Source organism: Balaenoptera physalus, assembly GCF_965194825.1.
Source record: "Balaenoptera physalus genome assembly, chromosome: 2".
Classification (NCBI taxonomy): domain Eukaryota; kingdom Metazoa; phylum Chordata; class Mammalia; order Artiodactyla; family Balaenopteridae; genus Balaenoptera; species Balaenoptera physalus.
This window is the reverse complement of record NC_138883.1, coordinates 23,029,027-23,047,393: the sequence shown is the minus strand read 5'-3', so window position 1 is coordinate 23,047,393 and position 18,367 is coordinate 23,029,027. Positions and strand designations below refer to the sequence as shown.

The following is an 18,367-nucleotide window of genomic DNA, read 5'->3' as shown; positions in this document are numbered from 1 at the left end:
TTTCTGTCATAACGCTTATCTATATATCTCCTCCTCCAGCAAGAGTTCCTCAAATCTAGACTGCCTTATCTGTACCTAATTTGTAGTCTAATTTTGTTAAATATTTGTTAATAAGTGTGTAATGGAGGGCTGATAAACTACTTTTTCGCTCACTGGCAGAGATACAAAGCAAATGTGCATCTTTTCTTTTGAAGTTGTTAACCAATTACATTCATTCATTAATCCATTGAAAATATTTATTGTAAAACTCATATGTCTGGCACTTTAGGCACAGAAGACAGAGTGATAAACAAGCCAAAAAGTGTCCCTCTTCTCTAGAGCTTATATTCTACTGGGGGAGACATACAGTAAAGCAAACCAAAGCAAAAAAAAGTAAATCTACAATATGATGTCAGTTGGTGTTATATGCTATGAAGAAAAGTCATTCAGAGGCAGGGATAGAAAGTGAATGTTTGTGTGTGGTGGGACGGGGGCAGGAGCGGGGGCTCAAGGGAGCCTTTTCTGACCTGAATAATGTGAGTGAGTGAATGAGAGCAAACATGGAAGGAAGAGCGTTCCAGTTAGGGGAACAGCAAATGCAGATTCTGACATGTAAGCATGTTTGATGTACATGGAGAACAGCAAGGAGGCAGTGTGGCTACAGCAGAGAGAATGAGGGCAGAGTGGTAAGAGAAGGATGTAAAGGTGGGCAGAATTCTGACCATTCAGAGGCTTGGAGGCTCTTAATGGTTTTTGCATGGGATGCATATAATGCAAATGTGAAGGGGGCCCCTTGGAGGGCTTTAATAAGGGACATGACAGTCTGATTTAGGTTTTAGAGGGAGCACTCCAGCTGCTAGGTAAAAACAGAATGTAGGAGGACACAGACAATTGTTAGGAAGTTCTTAGAGTAATCTGGGCCAAAGATGATGGTGGCTTTACCTAAGGTGGTAATAATGGAGGTGGTGGGAAGTCATCAGATTTCAGGTCAGTTTTGAATGCAGAGCCAATAGGATTTGGCACTTACTATTGTGAAGCTATGTTTTAAGTTTATTACAAAGTAAATAAGGATCAGGTTAATCTCATGATTAATCATAACACTAACAACACATACACATGCATAAACACCCACACACCAAACAGATATAGCTAATGACACAAAATACATGAAGCCCTTGGATGCACATTTTCTTTGTATCTCTGCCTGATCTGAGGCTATAGACACTATTTTTAGATTGTATGGGTGACTTAGAATTCACCTGACAACCACTGAGTAATTGCTCCAAGTGAGCTCACTAGTCTACAACTGCAGTTTGTCAGCATTCACTTCACAAATGCATTGCCCTGAGTCCAAATATTAGTGTGCCCGTGAGGAGTTACTTCTACCCCTCTGCCATCACAAAACCCTGGTTTGGTGTCCACCCAGAAAGGCTAGGCTATCCCAAGCTCCACTTCAGAGATATAATAAAAAAGGAGAGGTTTGGAGTTTGAATCTTGACTTCGCCACTTAACTGACTGAGTAACCTTAAATGACTTACTTAACCTCTCTGAAACTTAGTTTACTCATGTGTGAAATGTAGATAGTCAACAAACTTGGAGAGATGTTTGAAATTCTTCCTCGTCCTAATTCCTGTGCTTCTGGACCTCATTCAGAGTCTTGTTTGGAAAAGTATAGCATCAAGGTAAAACTGGTGAAACCACCAACAGGAACATCCGTGGCATATTCAACATTCACAGCCATGTCCAATGTCAGAATTTGTCTCTGCTCCAAAGACCTTTAGCTTGGAACAATTCCCGTCTAGAGTGGCATCCCTAGGACTGCTTGCTGTCTCTGTAACAGAATCCAAAGACAGTTTCCAGTCTCAAGTTTCCATGAAAATCCTTGGCACTCTTGAGGGTAATAATACTGTCAGCACAGCAATCCACAAATAGAGATGATAATAATGTCTCAGAAAGGAGGCATCGAACTGAGACTTTTTCAAGATTTGGCAAGTCAGTCTCTTTATGCTGCCCTTTTGGTCACTGAAGAGCTAAGGCCACTTTAGTTTCGTTAATTTTAGAGCAGTGTTTTAGGATAAAGGCTAAAATTGCTCCAGTGGGAGAGAGGGAAAGAAAGAGCAGACAAGAGCCACGGGTTGAGAGTTGAGCAATGTGTCAATACCAACAATGGAAATCATCAGCAGACACTGAGGGCAAATTACTTTCATATATAGAAATTACGCCACAATAAAAGAGACTGATAGATGCTTACACAGCTGCGGTTATTAGGGCGACATAATAGCGTTTGTTCAAAGCAAATATTGAAGTAGCAGCAGGCTCAATATGACAGGCTTTCAGACCTTACCAACAATGGAGAAGAGACAAGTACCAAATAAGGCAATAAAATCATCAGGGAAAAAAGAATAAAGATTGAGCCCTGGGTCAATGTGATGAAGTGGGAGTGATGTGAGGAGGGTTTTAACCAGGCTACTTTTCTGGTGTGTGAGGTTAATTCTAGATATCTAACAGGTTAACAGACAATTTTCAATTGTACAACCTGTGCATAATTAGAGTGGTGTTTGTGAGTTGCTCGTTTTGTTTGTAATTGAAATTTGGAGTTTGGACTGTGCAATGATTGATATCAGAAGGGAGATGGAACATGCAAAGAGTTGGCATTTTGTCCTCCAGAAGGAAATGTCCCGTAGATAAAATAACCTAAAAACTTCTTTCCCAGCAGTGCATTAGAATGTGTAATTTGGATAAAATGTATTATTGGAAATGGTGGTAAAGAATGAACTAAAATAAGTGTGTATCTCTTCTGTTGATGTCATCTTTTAACACGGTGCCTCAATTAAAACTAGGCTCTCTCTTCTCAAGAAATAATATGTTTTCTTCCCTTTCCCGGACACATTTTACCTGAACAATAGCATTTGGTTTTGATAAATATACCCTTTGATGTCATAAGAGAGATGATCACTACCTTTATTTACTTCTTGTCTCAACCTGAAAAGTGGCTCTGGAAATACTACTTGTTAAAGATGCCAAGGAGAGGAACAACTTTACCTATTATATAAAATTGAATATTATATGTGATTTTTAGTCATTTTTATAAATTTATAGCAAAAAGCAGACTCTATAGCCACTGTTAAAAAGTTATTAGCATTATCAGCCAACCAACTCTAATTCAAGGAATACTGTAACTCATTGACCATAATCTGCTGATTATCTCTTCTGTAAACTTTATTTCAGGCCCTTTAACTACTTAAAAATTTCTTCTTTCTTCTGAGCCTGAGAGCCCACTTCTTATGGAGGAGTTAATTGTGAGTTTGTAAAGCTTAATAACTTCACAGTTTCATTTGCTTCTTTTTGTTCAACTGAAAGAGGCCTTGAGAAAGTTTGACTGACATTTATGATAATTACATTTGGAGATTAAAATAATTTAGGGTTTCGAAAGGTTTAAAATTTATACACCATATTGGACCTCACATGATTATGGCTTCCTTCACATCATTTTAGTCAGGTATTGAAATCCATTTGATGTGAATGTAATAGTCATTTTAATGGATATTGTTAATTCCTTGTTTTCAGCATAATAGGTAAAGGGGATTTCAATTAAATTCATTGTGTGAGTACTTATTGGGGGTAAAAAGTTTCACAGAATTATTATTTTTTCTGGCATGACATGTAAAGAACATTGTAAAAGACAGGGAAGAGAGCAATGTCAGAGTGCAGCTATTAGAATCAGGCCAGTTTCATCTCCCCCACAGATGATGGGGCAGGCTTCAAATAACACTAAAAAGTGTGCCTTGAGACTATAGTGTCCATAAGGGACCAGCACAATGTAACAACATTGCTTGCTTTCTTCAAAACTGGTGGAACTCTTAAAGGTGAGAGTTTAGGTTTCCCCAAAAGCCTCAATAGAGAGCCCAATCCTAGGTCCCATAGCAGCCCGCTAGAAATACGGTAAGAAATGGCAAGAGCTTTTGTCCCAGTAGTTCCAGTTCCTGTGACAGCTCAGAAAATCATAAGAACTGCTTCCCCCTGAGGGTTTTAGGACACTCCTGGTTATAAACCCTGGGTGACCAAGGGGCTGCAAAGGTCATTGGTCTGGTCACGAAGGAACTATGACATCAGAGAGGGTAGCATTCAGGGAATGAAAAGTCCAACAAGAACCACTGAGATGGTGAGTTTATTTTGGTAGAAAGGGAAAGCCTGAATTATTTATTCTGTAGAATTTTTACAACATAGTATTGATTGACCATGTCTCTCTGGGTCACTAAGCCCAGAAACTCTGCCCTTAGCCTGCTACTCACAAACCTTTGTCATAAATTCCTTAATGTTGTTAGACCACTTTCATACAGCACAATCATTAAGTGTAAAAATATAGTGGAAGCTTCCACTGGGTAAAAAAATAGTTACATGCAGTTCCAACCATTTCCAAACAATCTCTGCAATGAATAAACCCGCTACACTCCTATCTTATCTTTGAAACTTTGAGTTAGGATGCTAATATTAACTTACGCAATAGGTATATTTATACACTTACACACATATAATACGAACATGTTAATAGTTTTCTCTGGGCAGAGGAATTATGTGTGACTTTCTTTTCCTTTCATGTGACAATATTACAATGGTAATGAATATGCATTACTTTTAAAATCTGCACAAATGCCTTGAAAAATTGAAAAAGTAACATATAAAAAGGTATCTTTCTTTCTCTCTCTCCAAACAAACCCAGTTCCTTCCACATTCAGTGTTTATCCTAACAATCTCTCCAAGATTTAGAAATAGTTGGTATGGAGAGGAATGTATAAAATCTAACTACATCACACTTCTTAATTTTCCCAAATTAAGTGGAAGGAGTAGTTTTCATACATATTCTTTGGGGAGAAAAGGGGACACCCACTTTTTAAAAATTGGAGTATAATTGCTTTACAGTGTTGTGTTAGTTTCTGCTGCACAGAGAAGTGAATCAGCTATAGGTATACCTATATCCCCTCCCTCTTGGACTTCCCTCCCCCCCATCCCACCCCCCAAGGTCATCACAGAGCACCGAGCTGAGCTCCCCATGCTATACAGTAGGTTCCCACTAGCTATCTATTTTACACATGGTAATGTATTTATGTCAAACCTAATTTCCCAATTCATCTCACCCTCCCCTTCCCAAGCTGTGTCCATACGTCTGTTCTCTACGTCTGCGTTTCTATTCCTGCCCTGCAAATATGTTCATCTGTACCATTTTTCTAGATTCCACGTATATGCATTAATAGACGATATTTGTTTTTCTCTTTCTGACTTACTTCACTCGTATGACAGACTCTAGGTACATCCTCGTCTCTACAAATGACCCAATTTTGTTTCTTTTTATGGCTGAGTAATATTCCATTGTATATATGCACCACATCTTCTTTATCCATTCATCTGTATACCCACTTTTAACATGAACTCCCTGATATCACTCTCCCTTTCATGATTAAAATTCTCAGGGGTACTTCTTGCCTCAACCTCCTTGCCAAACACTTCTCAGTATTTACCATGTGTTTCTACCTCCCAACCACCAATTCCTTAAAACTCATCTCCCAAAAGTCACCAATGACCTCCTATTAACCCAATTAAAATGTTTCTCACTCTTCCTCTTTGACCCTTCTGCTATATTTGACAATTTTGACTTGCTCCTCCTCCTTCAGAAATCAAAGGCAAACTGAATTTATTACTCTTGCCCTTCTCTAATTCCAATGTCTATTCTTATCTTCTCTAATTTCAATGGCTATTCTTTCTTTGTTTTCATCACCCATTTTAAGTTTTATCTTAGCTCTGCTTGCTCCTCCCACGTCCCACGTGAAAGCCATTTCCAAGTCTGTTTTCAATCTTCATGCCACTTTATTTCAGCAAACATTGCTTTAAAACCTGCTACATATTTGACATTGTGCTAGGCACTGCGTATGGACTGAAAACAGAATGATATACAAAGGAGAAAGTGGCAGATTTGCTTGAAGAGGGTATGGAATAACCTCCCCTGGGAAGAGGTAGGTCTCATAGGTCATAATAAAGATGCTAAACTTCTTAGACTTCATCTCATGAACAAAGGGAAACTGAGGAATTTTAAGCCAGGAAGTAATACATATTTGCATTTTAGAAAAATTGTTAAAAGGAGTGAAAGAAATGAAAGAAAATACTCAACTAGAGATGAGGAGACTTACTGGGACATGATTCTTGTTGGCTAGGTGAGAACTGATGCAAGCATGAACTAATGCAGTGTCAATGAAGATGGAGAAGAGTGAAGGAAGTTAAGAAGAGTCGGAATTAAAGAGAGAAAATCTATAGGATTTGATGTTGATTCCATATAGGAGGGACAGAAAGCGAGAAAGAATGGAATCCCAGGATTCTGATTTGGGTTTCTGAATGCATGATGCTGATGCTATATCTTACAGATAGGCAATATAGGAAGAGGTTGGTAGAGGAGACAGGGGGTGGAATTTTAGACACATTGAGATTGAGATATCTCAGGGAAATCCAGGGAGTGTTGGCTAGACGGATCTGGAGCTAATGCTCTGAACTGGAATATAGATTTGACACTCAAAAGTATAAAAGAGATAGTCCAATCCTATTATAACAGGAAAATAGATGAGACACTCAGGGAGAAAGAACAGAATAAGGAGAAAGTATCACTAAGTCAGAGTCCAGGAAGTAATGGCACCCAAGTGTAAGAAGAAAAAATTAGCAAAGGAAAAAGAAATGATTGCTAATTCTATAAACCCACCTGCATTTGTGGTGATATTCTGTTTTCCTTCTTGCTACTACTGAGGTGTCCCACTAAAAATTTCTACCCTCCCAAGCAAGCTTGCAAATAACTCCAAAATCTGTGTCACTGACTCAACTTCTTCTAAACTCCTTAACAAGACTCTCCAAATCTGATTCAAGTCTATTTCACCCAGACTTTTCTACCATAACTCTCTTATATAGCCCCTGAGTTTTAGCCAGTCAAGACAATCCCTTTTCTTCAAACTTTGCATTCACTGTTCTGCCTCTCTGCCTTTATTCATGTTGCTCCTTCTTCCTGGAATTCCCACATCCCCCATACCTAGCATCTCCACCAGCCATTGTTCATCCTTACCCATGACTTATGAGAAGCTAAAAAGAGCCCAAACTGGAGGCACTACCATCAAAGGGAAAAGGACAAAAAAATACTAATATTTATTTGGGATCTACTAATGTGTTAAAACTATGCTAGACAGGCAGTATGTGAGTGCTTGTGAATAAATATCATTTAATCTTCACAGCAACCTTAGAAAGTCCCTTTTGTAGATGAAGACACTGAGGCTCACTCATCACTTAATGAATGTTTATCAAATGTCTGTTATTGCCAGGCACTGTGCTAGATGCTAGATAAACAATAGGGAACCAGAGTCTCTAGCTGCTCCTACAAAGAGCTAACAATAGTGGGAGAGACAAATATTAAAATATATTTGTGTAAATAAATGTTTAATGGCAAGTTGGAGTAAGGGCCATAAAGTGAAAGGATGGGAAACTAATTCAGGGAAGGAGGTCTCTTTGCTAAGGCAGGCTCATTTAAGCTAAGACCTACAGGATGAGTAGGGCCATAAAGTGAAAGGATGGGAAACTAATTCAGGGAAGGAGGTCTCTTTGCTAAGGCAGGCTCATTTAAGCTAAGACCTACAGGATGAGTAGCCAGATGAAAGGAGTGGAAATAATGTTTCAAGCAAAGGGAAGAGCCTGTTTGAAGTGTAAGGAAATTATGAAAGGCCAATGAGGCCAGAGAGACATGAGTAAACTGGAAAGAAGTGCTCTGTGACACTGACAAAGTAGGCAAGAACAAGATTTTGCATGTCCTTGTAGACCATGTTTAAAAGTTTAGATTTTTCTCACCAAGCAATTAGAAGAGATTGAAGGATTTTAAGCAGCAGAGTTACACAAGACCAATGTTTACAACAAATAAGAAAAACTAAATAAAGTCATGCCAATAATAAATGGTAGAGCAAAAGATTAAACACTGGGTCTGATGCCTAACATTTGCAGAAAGTTTGTAATCTCAGTCCAAGCCTATTAGCATAATCTGAAAGGCATGGTCACCCCTGGCCTGGCTTGGGTGGTCTAATTCAGATACTGATGCCTTTTTTTTTTTTTTTTGGCCACACCACATGGCATGTGGGATCGTAGTCCCTGACCAGGGATCGAACAAACACCCCACACCCCTTGCATTGGAAGCATGGAGTCTTAACCACTGGACTGCCAGGGAAGTCCTCTGATGCCTTTTTTTGTTTGTTTTAATTCGAAGACTTAGCTGACAATCTCCTGAGTAACATAAACTTTCTCTTTTCCATATGGAACCATAGGGCTGTCTTTCAAGTGATGCATGCTTTTTATATCCACCTGTAGCAAAGGTAAGCTTGTCTGCCTTTTAACTCAGCATCATCCCCTAGAATGACAACTGTGGTTCAATAAGGCGTTTGGGGTGGTGCTGCTGCTGTGAAAATCAGGCACATCAGTATCAAGCCTTCCTAGAAAGACATCTAATTAACCAAAGGCAGCATCGGGTGGTAGAACCTGATTGCCTAGTTTCCAAATCTGGCTTCACCATGTTAACTGTATGACCCTGGGCTAGGGACTCGGAGCCTATTTTCTCATCTATAAAATGGGGATGTGATAATAATAATAATAACTAATTCATAGAGTTGTGAGGATTAAATGAACTAATATATATAAAGCGCTTGCAACATTACCTAGCACTAAATAAGTTTTATATAAGTGATGTCTATTATTATGAATAATAATAATTATAAAGGCATTTGAAATTTAGGGTGTTTCTAAGAAAAAAATTGCATATATCCATTTGTAACCATTTTTTATAAATAGACTGGCCTTTTAAGGTGAAGAATCCAAAGGAAAGAGACGTTATTTCATATCCCTATGGCAACATGTAAAGTTTGTGCTTGTCAGATGCTTCATGACCACTTTTGCGCTTCTGTCCCCACATGAGAAGTAGGAAAGCTCAGACAAGTGGACTGCGTCCCAAGCTGGAGTCTAGTAGAAGGTACACGCTCAAAGCACCACCTCTGAAAAACACTGGCAGACTGGCAGGATCTGAAATCCACTCAATAACCTTTTAAGACCGTTTCTGGTGCTTATCAAATCAACAACCATTAATAAGGTACAGAAACAAGCCTAGAGACCACGTCAGATTGAACACTTCACCAAGGTGACAACTCCTAAGAGATTCTAAACTAGTTTCTAGACAAGTTACCTGAAATGTATTACAATTGGCCTCCCCACCTGATCCCTGCAATAGAGAATGCAGAGCAGGTAGGGAGAGGGCTTCCCTGATCCTATTACTACATTGAAGAAATGCAAGGCTCTAAAACCATTGGTTATTTAAATGGAATGAGTCCTCAGGTTTATTGCTGTCATGTTTTGCCAAATGTTGAGATCTAGCTCAGGTGTCCAAACTGACCTCTCCCTAGAGGAAAGAAAGAGGGACCTTGAAAATGTTTCCAAAACTAGTAAGAAAAAAGTGTAGAAGAGGGAAAAATTGGATAAAATCAGGGTAAACTTAATTGTGGGGGAGAGGCACTGGCAAGGAATGAAGGGCAAAATATAATGAGTAACTGAGCACAAACAGTTTTCACATATTATAGTTGAAAACTGATTTAAAGAGCATCAAGAAGAAAAGATGCTAGGGAAGAAGACAGGTAATTTCCCTTGCAACCTGACTCCACTGTGTACATGAGGACAAAACTAAAATCTTCTATGATTCTTCTACCCAGATAATCATCATTAGCTTTTTGGCATGTATGCTTATTATATTCTTAATGGATATATTTATATAAACTTAAGTTAAATTGGAATTATACTTTACACATTGTTTTGTAAACTAACCTTTCATTTAATAAACGCTTACCTAAATTATTACTCTTCTAAATTATGATCTTTAATGACTGCTTAGAATCTTCTCTTATGGCTAAATTCTAAATTATTCAATCAATAATCCATTGTTGACCATTTCAATTGTTTGCAATTATAGTAATGTTGCAATAATCATCCTTATATCAGATTATTTCTTTAGACTAAGTGGAAAGAGAATTATTAGGTTGAAGGCTATAAACATTTTTAAGGTACGTGTGATATTTATTGTTAACTTGTACCCATTAAGGTTGTACTATTTGCCTTTCCACCAACAGTACATAAGTCTACATTGATTAAAAAACAAAATATAAGCAAAGCTAAATAACAGTTTCTACATCCAAATAAGAGGAGGACAGGAACTATAAAGTTATAATAATTAAAAGAAGCAAGCATAGCTTTTCTTAAATTAGTGAGCAAATAAAACTGATATATTTATCACAGATTCATTCTAATGTTCTTCTAAACCTTTTTCTTTCTTTTTTTTTATCTCATTTACCTCTTAAAAAACACAGTAGAGGATAACTCAGACAGGCTTTGGAGTGAGAGAGAAGTGGGCTCAAGTCCTAATTCTCCAGTTGAAAACCCTGGTGAATTACTGAACTCTGTGAGGTTAAATTTATTCACATATAAAATGAGCATAAGCACACCTCTCAGGATTGTTGGAAAGACCACACAAGATGGCGAATGGAAGTTGCTTAGGACGGTGCTTGATTCTTAGTAGGTCTTCTCTCCTGGAGAATCTTCCATCAACTTTATTATTTTTTTTCATTAATTTGTTTTGGAGTCTGGTTGCTTTACAATGTTGTGTTAGCCTCCACTGCACAACAAAATGAATCAGCCATACACATACGGATATCCCCTCCCTTTTGGACTTCCCTCCCATTTAGGTTACCACAGTGCATCAGGTAGAGTTCCCTGTGCTGTACAGTATGTTCCCATCAGTTGTCTATTTTATACATAGCACCAATAATGTTCCATCAACTTTAAACATGTTCTGTTCATGGTATTTTTTTCACATAATGGGAATATGCTCATATGTTGCTGAAATGAATCTAAAAACTGTTGTGCCCATTCTTCTTTTGTTAATTTTTCTTTCATCAGGAAATATTAAGAAATAAGCCATAAATCCTGACATAAATATTTAAGAGAAAGCTTTATTTGTTCAATGTTTTAAAAGTTAAAATTACCAATCAAACTGAGAAAAGCAGGATCTGCCCTTCAAATACCAACTGTGTTGGCTAAACCCTTCTTCCTCCTTCTCCACAGTTATGCAGCCCTTTTCCTCAAGGGGTCCACCCATTAAAAGAGCCATTTTTAGTCTCTTTGTCCTCATTGTTTTCTTATATTTTTCAGATCTTCTCTCATGATTAATCTTTCCCATAAACTCCATGCATCCTGATTGCTTCTTTTTTGCTCCATTTTGTGATTTAAATTCTATCAGGCAGTAGGGTTGGGAGGCCAAAAAGCTTATAATGTGAGACACTGAAGGATAAAGTGGTAGAGACTTGTCTAATACACTGATGAATAGCTAACATAATTGACTCAAACATATGAACAAAAGAAAGTCATAAGAACTAAAAATGCGTGGGCATTGAACTATGTCATAAACGGGAGATTAGCCCAATGAGTCACAGAACCATGCTGTCTGAATATTAGAATATGGATTGAGAGGAAAATAGACGAATTTTTACCTTTTGCTCCAGAACCTTCATTTTTTTTTCATTGTGATAAATTAAGCTTTCACTTTTTTAAAATCCTAAGTGTGAGTGTATGTGTTGACTAATGCCATCTTGTCTGCATTTACTGTTCACTGCGGTTATCCTTGGGAATCAGCATCCCATTCAAGAAAGCTACAAATTGATCAGATATTCAAATTGGCCTCTGTAATGGCACAAGATGAGTGCATTTCAAGGGAGGATACTGCTGAGCTTTTTGTCCTTTAGTTTTATATAAAATTAAGGAATTTTTAAAAAGAAATTATGATGTGTTGCCATGTACTAAATGTTTGTGCCCCCCCCTAAAAAATTTGTATGTTGAAGTCTAACCCCCAATGTGATGTTTTGGGCAGTGGGGACTTTGGGAGATAATTAGGTCATGGGGGTGGAGTCATGATGGGACTGATGCCCTTATAAGTACATGAACAGCACAAAGCAAGAACACAGCCATCTATGAAGGAGGAAGTAGGCTCTCACCAGACACTGAATCTCTTGGCTTCTTCATCTTGGACTTCCCAGCCTGTAGAACTGTGAGAAATAAACATTTGTTGTTTAAGCCGCCCAGTCTATGATATTTTTGTTGTAGCAGCCTAAACTGATTAAGAAAGTTTTCAATGTTGATGAAGTTTGCCACAGTACATCAATAAAGAAAAGAAAAAAAAAATAGGATAAGGGATTTATCTGATGTGATTATTAGGGATAAAGGCAGGTAACAGCATTTTCCCAATGAAGTCTATTTCAGTTTGTCATATAAATCAGATCATACACTTTCCAAACCTCTCAAAGGTTTTGAAGGCAAAGGAGGCAGTCACATAAAACCCTGGACCCAGTACTGGGTCTCTATGTTACCAACACATCCAGATAGTCTGCAAAAAATCTATTGGTCCCACACTTTAATGGCTAATCTTTTTTTCAACTCTCAGCAATAATTTAATGCTAGGATTTATTCAAGATATAATTTATATAAATGGTTAAAGTCGAGATAATATTCGCTTAGATATTCACTCATGCTAAATGTTTAATCTTGAAGAGAAAACACAAATCTCATATCTGTGCATGGAAGATACCATTGGAGGCCTAAGAGCCATTACTCTCTTGTTTGCTAAGAGAATCCTGATTTTATTCTTGTGTAGGAGAAGAAATGTGTTCAGAGAAGGTAAGAACTTCCTTAGATCATTATTGTTCTAAATCAATCATGGTAATTCCATTCCTTCTTGCCACTCATTTTGTAGGAGTGGACATGTAAGCTAGTTCTAGCCAATGTGACATAAGAATTCAGCTCTGAAGGGAGCTTCTGAAAAATATTTTCAGACCTGATAAAAAGAGACGCCAAAAGAGAAACTCTTATTGTGCATTTAGATGCTGCTACGTGAGGTCATGTTACCTTGAGCTGCAAAAGCCAATGTATGAACACAACAGGAAAGACCTAAGGACAAAAGCCATCACACTAAGGGTGGAAAGATGGAAAGGTAAAACCCTTCAGTGAAGACATCCTTATAATACTGAATGAATCCTGAAATTCACCACGTTAAGACTTCTTGTTTAGTGATACAACACATGCTTTGTTTTGTAATTTAAGCTACTTTTTTTAAAAAATTATTTATTTATTTATTTTTGGCTGCATCGGGTCTTAGTTGGGGCCCGGGATCTTCACTGAGGCATGCAGTATCTTTCGTTGTGGCATGCGGGCTTTCTCTTCTCTAGTTGTGGTGCGTGGGTTCCAGAGCATGTGGGCTCTGTAGTTTGGAGCACGCAGGCTCTCTAGTTGAGGCACGCAAGCTCAGTAGTTGTGGCGCGTGGGCTTAGTTGCCCCGTGGCATGTGGGATCTTAGTTCCCTGACCAGGGATCAAACCCGTGTCTCCTGCACTGGAAGGTGGATTCTTTACCACTGGACCACCAGGGAAGTCCCTAAGCTACTTTTAATTAAATATTCTGTTACTTGCAGCTGAATTTATCATAAATGTTATAACTAGTTAGGTATGAGACATCACTTCCAGGAAGGGTCATAAATCCCACATTTACTTTGCCTTTAGCCTACTCTTTTTCTATATTACTGTATCTTTCCATCTGGAACCACTTTACTCTCTTTCTCCCCTGAACTACTGGCCCAATATCTCCTCCTCTGTAATGCTGTCCTACATTCCCCTGCAAGAATGGAATTACTCCACTATCTGTGTTTCTATATCATTTAGTCACTATCAGCATTATTGCTACTATCATACAATTATAAACATTGTATCATGCAATTATAAACATTATATGTGTAGTCTGTGCCAGACATGCTAAATGCTTTATATGTTTTACATGTATTACATCTTGTGGTAGCTTATATTATTTGTTCCTAAATATTTATTGGCTTCTCACTGGTGCCATGCTCCTAGATGGCAGAGTATTCTTCCCTACCTATTTATTTGGGGCTTGGCCATGTACCTTGATTTGGCCAATGAAATCTGGGTAAACCAGATGTACCATATGTCTGAGCAGAAGCTTTACATGCCTACATATAGTCTGGCTCTGTCTCTCGTACTCTTGTCTTCACCACAGGAACAAGATGTTCAAACATGCACCCTTAACATGACTCCCAGAATGAGAAGACATGTGGAACCCAACAGAGACCAATCAAGCCCAGCAAAACAACAGATAATCTGCAGCACTCACGTAACAAGAGAAAGAAGCACAAGTTGGTTTTAGCAAGCCAATGAAATATGGGGCAAAAGCTAATACTGTACCATTTAATCTAAAACTCATAACAGTATGAAGTAACTATTATACTATTATCCCATTTAACAGTAGAGGAGACCAACTCCAGTTACAGGACTTAGATTCTTCCCCCCTATAATATAATGCACATCTGTTTCTCTTCCACTAGAGAACTCTTTAAGGATAAGAACTGCATATATTTTTTATCTTTCTTTCCCCAATACCTAGCACGTTGTCTACTCAATTAATTATGCTGTTGTAAAGAGGAAGTTATGATTCTAATACATCCCCATTATTAACACATCTTCATGACTCTTACATTTTATATACCCTGATACCAGTTGTTTGCTATTCACTATTTACTCACCATTGTCCTATGATTTTTTAATACAAAATGAATCCTTTGCATTTTTATTTAAATAAATGAAATAATCTGTACGGCAGTCCTACATCTTAATTTCGTTAGAGCACATGCCATGAAAATAAAAATCTCAAAAATTTATCTGGATAAAAAGTCACTTATCTATTCTATAACAAAATATATTTTTAGAAAATTGCTAGTCTACTTGTTACATAGGTTTGTGAGAAGAGATATTGAACAAAAGAAGACACTGTGTACATTGTTTTTAAAAAAATTAACAATACTCACCGAGTAACGTTTGGCCAAATTTCTGGGCACCTCGTGGACCAGTCAAGTTGACACATAAAATTACCCATCACACAGGATTTCTTCATTTAACAAATATGTACTCAATGTGTTAAGTGTCTACTCCATGCTTTAAATCTGTCAACAACTCTTAGTAACTAAAATTTCACCTTTCAACAAAGAATTTTGATCTTAGAAATTATGTTATCCAACTGAGTCATTTATACAGGTAAGAAAATTAAGGCCCAGAGATACCATGTTGCTTGCTCCAAGCAACATAATTTTACTGGTAAAGGTAGAGGTAATACTAGATCCAAGGTCAAAAGCAAATGTTCTTTTCATTATACTGCACAATTCTACTTCTCCTTCTCTATATTAGATTGTGAATCCCAATCCCAGAAGGAAAAAAAATTAATAGATACAAATACATACATAAGCCTTGTGGAGTGTTTATCTTGTTACAGATACATACATATAAGCATTTATGAATACAGGGAGAGATAAAAGCTTTATGATAGCTTCCAAGCAATAGTCAAGCACATTTTAGATATAAAAAACAAGATTCTCATAGATAAAAATTCATCCTTTCTAGTTTTTTATACATTAGAGAGAAATATAATAAAACACCCAATTTCTACTCCTGAATGAAGCATTTCAGAAGTTTAATGTTTTATGCTAACATCCAAGTAACTCAATGATGTTCATCTAAAAATGAGGGCAAAAGGTATTAAATTCATCAGCATATAAATGACTTTTCTAGAATGTAAAGATGGATCACAGTAAAAGACATCCATGGTTTCAAATGTTATTACTTACCAAGGAAAAATAAAGTCAAGTTTTTCACACTATCGTTTACAAACTATTTCACCAAACTGTTCTTGATATTATCATTTTGTTTCATGATTTCCCCCAGAGAAACTAACTATAAAATAATGTTTGTAACTCAATATTCTTCAGAATCTTAACACATTTCTTCTCTCATTGTTTCCCTAAACAATTCTGTTAGCAAAAAAAAAAAATCATTGGTAATTGACCCACACCAACAGAATACAAGTGCCACCAGCTCAGACTGAATTTCAAAATGGCTGTTATCCTGTTTCCATTCTACAGGAAACATGATATAATCATGAAGAGAGATTACACTAGGAACAAATGCCACCAAATGCTTATATACTCTAGTTGCTTTAATTTTAGTACCTAGATAGTTCTGGACTATCATTTTATGATCTCTTATGAACTGTTAATGAAAGTATATGACCAGTCAAAAATCTCTCATAAATTGACCAAAGTTCAATTATTTACTTATTCATTCATCAATTTACTCAACACTTCTATTGTTAGGCTAACAAGGATCAGATGCTAAGCCTGGTAGTATCAGATATTTTGGAAGCCAAATTCATAAAACTTATTAGATATGAGTATAGAAAGAGCAATTATATGAATCAGTTATGGCTCTTATCTTTAAGGAGGAGGGCACAGTATGTGGGAGACTTAAGCAAATACTAGAGTCCAGGTATATCAAAATAATCTACAGAAGCAAGGTGAGAGGACAGCTAGCTACCTGACAAAGATTCAAATGTCTACTCAAAGGAGATGACATCTTTATCCAGCAATGAAGAGGGATGAGGTTACTACTGAGAGTGTGAAAAGTATTAAAATGTCTAGAGATATAAAATAACAATACAGTTTTTGTTGAATACTCAATTCTTACGTTCAAAAAGAAAGTAGTGTGTGTGTATTAAAGATGAGACTGGAAAAGTGGGTTGGGGCTAATCTATATGCTGTGATGATATATTTAAATATATTCCTTCACCAGTGGGGTTAACACTGAAAAATTTTACACTGTAATGTGACAAGATCAATAATGAGTTCTCAAAAACAGTAGAAGGAGGAATTAAAGGGAGACCTGAGTCAATGAAAATAGTTAGGTGAATATTATAATAACCCAGGAAAGAAATGATGAGCATCTGAAGTAAACAATGGAGATGAAAAAGTGGTATTCAGAGGTACAATTGATCCTAAGTACTCACAAGGTCTGCATTTGCAAATACGCCTACTCACTAAAAATTTTTTGTAACCCCTAAATCAATACTCGTGTCCTTTTGTCATTCACAGACGTGCAGAGAGATGTGAAAATGTGAGTGGCCCACTGTGCATATTCCCAGCTGAGGTCAAACAAGGTGATGCTCTGCTTTCCTGTTTCAGTTTTTATGCTGAAAACAAGTGTCTTTTTTTTAAAAACATCTCTATTGGAGTATAATTGCTTTACAATGGTGTGTTAGTTTCTACTTTATAACAAAGTGAATCAGTTATACATATACATATGTTCCCATATCTCTTCCCTCTTGCGTCTCCCTCCCTCCCACCCTCCCTATCCCAGCCCTCTAGGTGGTCACAAACCACCGAGCTGATCTCCCTGTGCTATGCGGCTGCTTTCCACTAGCAATCTACTTTACATTTGGTAATGTATATATGTCCATGTCACTCTCTCACTTTGTCACAGCTTACCCTTCCCCCTCCCCATATCCTCAAGTCCATTCTCTAGAAGGTCTGTGTCTTTATTCCCATCTTATCCCTAGGTTCTTCATGACTTTTTTTTTTTCTTAGATTACATATATATGTGTTAGCATACGGTATTTGTTTTTCTCTTTCTGACTTACATCACTCTGTATGACAGACTCTAGGTCCATCCACCTCATTACAAATAACTCAATTTCGTTTCTTTTTATGGCTGAGTAATATTCCATTGTATATATGTGTCACATCTTCTTTATCCATTCATCTGTTGATGGACACTTAGGTTGCTTCCATGTCCTGGCTACTGTAAACAGAGCTGCAATAAACATTTTGGTACCTGACTCTTTTTGAATTATGGTTTTCTCAGGGTATATGCCCAGTAGTGGGATTGCTGGGTCTTATGGTAGTTCTATTTTTCGTTTTTTAAGGAACCTCCATACTGTTCTCCATAGTGGCTGTATCAATTTACATTCCCACTAACAGTGCAAGAGGGTTCCCTTTCCTCCACACCCTCTCCAGCATTTCTTGTTTCTAGATTTTTTGATGATGGCCATTCTGACCAGTGTGAGACGATATCTCATGGTAGTTTTGATTTGCATTTCTCTAATGATTAATGATGTTGAGCATTCCTTCATGTGTTTGTTGGCAATCTGTATATCTTCTTTGGAGAAATGTCTATTTAGGTCTTCTGCCCATTTTTGGATTGAGTTGTTTGTTATTTTGTTATTGAGCTGCATGAGCTGCTTGTAAATTTTGGAGATTAATCCTTTGTCAGTTGCTTCATTTGCAAATATTTTCTCCCAATCTGAGGGTTGTCTTTTGGTCTTGTTTATGGTTTCCTTTGCTGTGCAAAAGATTTTAAGTTTAATTAGGTCTCATTTGTTTATTTTTGTTTTTATTTCCATT

General features: G+C 37.2%; 1 protein-coding gene across 6 annotated transcripts in view; it reads right to left on the bottom strand.

Moving 5' to 3' along the window:
* Positions 1-18,367, bottom strand: part of DIO2 (iodothyronine deiodinase 2) — a 141,612-nt gene that overhangs the window by 102,711 nt on the left and 20,534 nt on the right. For 3 of the 6 annotated variants that reach the window (XM_082451405.1, XM_082451408.1, XM_082451407.1), the window contains one exon: positions 12,075-12,125. The exons of the other annotated variants lie outside the window; for them this stretch is intronic. In XM_082451405.1, coding sequence (XP_082307531.1) covers positions 12,075-12,125 — 51 coding nt within the window. The remainder of the gene's footprint in view (positions 1-12,074; positions 12,126-18,367) is intronic. 6 annotated transcript variants of the gene reach the window in all.